Source organism: Ictidomys tridecemlineatus, chromosome 4 (assembly GCF_052094955.1).
Source record: "Ictidomys tridecemlineatus isolate mIctTri1 chromosome 4, mIctTri1.hap1, whole genome shotgun sequence".
In the NCBI taxonomy this organism is placed as follows: Eukaryota; Metazoa; Chordata; class Mammalia; order Rodentia; family Sciuridae; genus Ictidomys; species Ictidomys tridecemlineatus.
The window spans coordinates 16,377,896-16,380,502 of NC_135480.1; the positions used below are offsets into that span (position 1 = coordinate 16,377,896).

At 41.7% G+C, this 2,607-nt stretch overlaps 1 protein-coding gene across 1 annotated transcript; it reads right to left on the reverse strand.

Moving 5' to 3' along the window:
• Positions 1-710: 710 nt before the first annotated feature.
• LOC101965815 (olfactory receptor 5J3) lies at positions 711-1,649 on the reverse strand. The gene has a single exon (XM_013366327.3). The coding sequence runs from the start codon at positions 1,647-1,649 to the stop codon at positions 711-713; it is 939 nt and encodes a 312-aa protein (XP_013221781.2).
• Between the last annotated feature and the right edge of the window lie 958 nt (positions 1,650-2,607).

Consider the following 2,607-nt stretch of genomic DNA (forward strand, 5'->3'; position numbering starts at 1 on the left):
ATCTTATAAGGTCCTTGCTTAGCATCTGGATGGCCATCTTAAGTGACATCAACCATTTTAAGGAAAAGGGTTCACTCTCCCACCCAACGGAGTTTCTGAGAAAGGCTCATCACTCCCTCATACCAACCAAACCCTAAACCTACCTCAGTTCTTATTTCTGAGCCTCCCTCAAAAAAGTCCCAGAACTCAAGCCTAATTTTGCCTCTCTCTTCTATAGAGAGATGGCCTTTGTCAGCTCTGACAAATAAACTCTAGTGTGCATCTTTGCCTGGTCTCCCTCTTTCCTTTCTCACTTTCCCAGTCTCTAGTTCCTGAGTTTCCCTTCCTACCTCTATATAACACATGCATATATATTTACATCAATTTCTGCTCATATAAAGGAATGAAAATGCCCTCAATTATCTAAGAAAACTACCCCCTAATCTTAGTCTAGTTTTAGGTTAGTTAACACAATAACTAGCCATGTGTCCTAGGGCACATTGTTCTTCTAGACCTCTTTGTATGGCTGTGAGCCAACTGAACAGGTTATAGGTTTCCAGGGATTGCTGGGCTGCGGAGCGGCACAGATCATATCATGTTATGTGCAGGTATGAATATGCCACAATGAAACTCAGAACTCTGTATGATTAAGACACACCAATAAAAATCTTTACTGGCATTATTACAGAAAGCACAGTTTTATTTCCTGGTTTTGGATTTGTGATATGAAATCAAGGACAAAAATGTTTCATACCTGTAGCCCTTTTTACAGCATCCTTCACTTCCTTGTTCCTTAAACTGTAAATCAGTGGGTTTAACATAGGAATCACCAGGGTGTAAAACACAGACACCACCTTTTCTTGCTCCAAGGAGTATTGGGAGCTTGGCTGAATGTAGCTGAAGCTTATGGAGCCATAGAAGAGGGTGACAGCTGTGAGATGCGAGGCACAGGTGGAGAAGGCTTTGCGTCTACCTGCTGCTGAGCGGATCCTCAGGATGGCAGCCACGATGAAGATGTAGGAGATCATCACGGTCAAGAAAGTGATCATGGCGATAACACCAGAGAAGATTAAGAGCAGCAATTCATTCATGGATGTGTCAGAACATGACAGCTTCAACAGGGGAGGAAGGTCACAGAAGAAATGCCTGATGACATTTGGCCCACAGAAGGACAGCTTCACTAAGCCAATTGTGTGTGTCAGAGAGTTGATTAAGCCTCCCACACACGACCCAAATACAAGCACGGTGCAGACTCCTTTAGTCATAGCCACGGTATAAAGTAAGGGGTTCACAATGGCTACGTAGCGATCGTAAGCCATTGCTGCAAGCAGAAAGCCCTCGGTGGTAAGGAGGGACACAAACAAAAAATACTGCCCAATGCACGCGGAGAATGAGATGGTCTCCTGTTTAACAAAGAAGTTTAGCAGCATTTTGGGTGCGAAAACGGATGAATAGCAGGCATCTACAAAGGACAGACAGCTGAGGAAATGATACATGGGCGTGTGGAGTTTGGGAGTTATTTGGATTAGAAAGAGCATTCCTAGATTGCCCACCAGAGAAATGGCATAGATCAGGAGGAACAACACGAAGAGAAGCGCCTTCAGCTCAGCGCGATTCGTCAGTCCCAAAAGGATGAATTCCGTCACCGAGGTAAAATTGACATAAGCCATGTGTTGCGTTTCTTGATACCTGTTGATGATAGGGGGTTGGAGTAAAGAAACAGATACTGTATGATATCCTTACCTTTTGGAAATCCTAACTAGCTATGTGGCTTCAGTTAGTGACTTCTCATCTCTGGTCGTTCTGCTTATATAAATAGAAAATTTTAACTAGAAAGTCTTTAGACTCTTTTAATTCTATTTATTCACTTCTTCCATAAAAAATGCCTTGATGAATAAAGGAATATTTCTGACTCAGTTACAGAATGCATTTCAAATACTGGTCTTAATGTGTACAACAAGCTAAAGCAATTTCACTGTATAAAGATATCTAAAGAAAAGTCTAGTTTAAAAAAGCATAAAAAAATTGTGGTTGAGAATCTAATCTATGGTCTCCTCGAAGCTCTCTTTTATACTGCTGGCTTTGACTTTAAGAGTAACTAATGTCCACTGATGTTTTCATAATTAACCTTTACTCCACATTTTTTCCCTCCTTCCCTCTCTTTCTTTCTTCATAACTACTGCAACAGTGGTCCACTTTATGCTTCGAATATAATCCTTGGTGTGTTGCCAATGCCATTTATTTTTAAAATGGAAACATTTCTTTCTCTTTCTCCCTGCTCCTCCCTAATCTCCCCACCTCCCTTTCCTTCCCATTTTAGGCAGAGTTATCTGTCCCTGAGTAAATCCAGACTTTGTAGATGGTACCAGAAGATCTCAGAAATGACTATCTCCCCTAATTAACAAGTGAATTACAACCCAGAGAACACATGGAATGTAGCCTCCTATTTCTGCTGATGGGCAGAAACAGCTTTTGGGACAAGAGTCCCCTGTGTTTCTCCTTTGCTAGCAAGCAACAAACCTCCGTTTCCCCTTTTTTCAAAACCGAGTCCTCATTATTGGATTGGCATCAAGGACAAGGATTGAGGTTTCAGCACCAGTACTCCATATTTTTTAACAGGTGGATGTG

Excerpts from the sequence above, each read along its gene's own strand:
- LOC101965815 (XM_013366327.3), bottom strand. The coding sequence starts at position 1,649 with ATGGCTTATGTCAATTTTACCTCGGTGACGGAATTCATCCTTTTGGGA.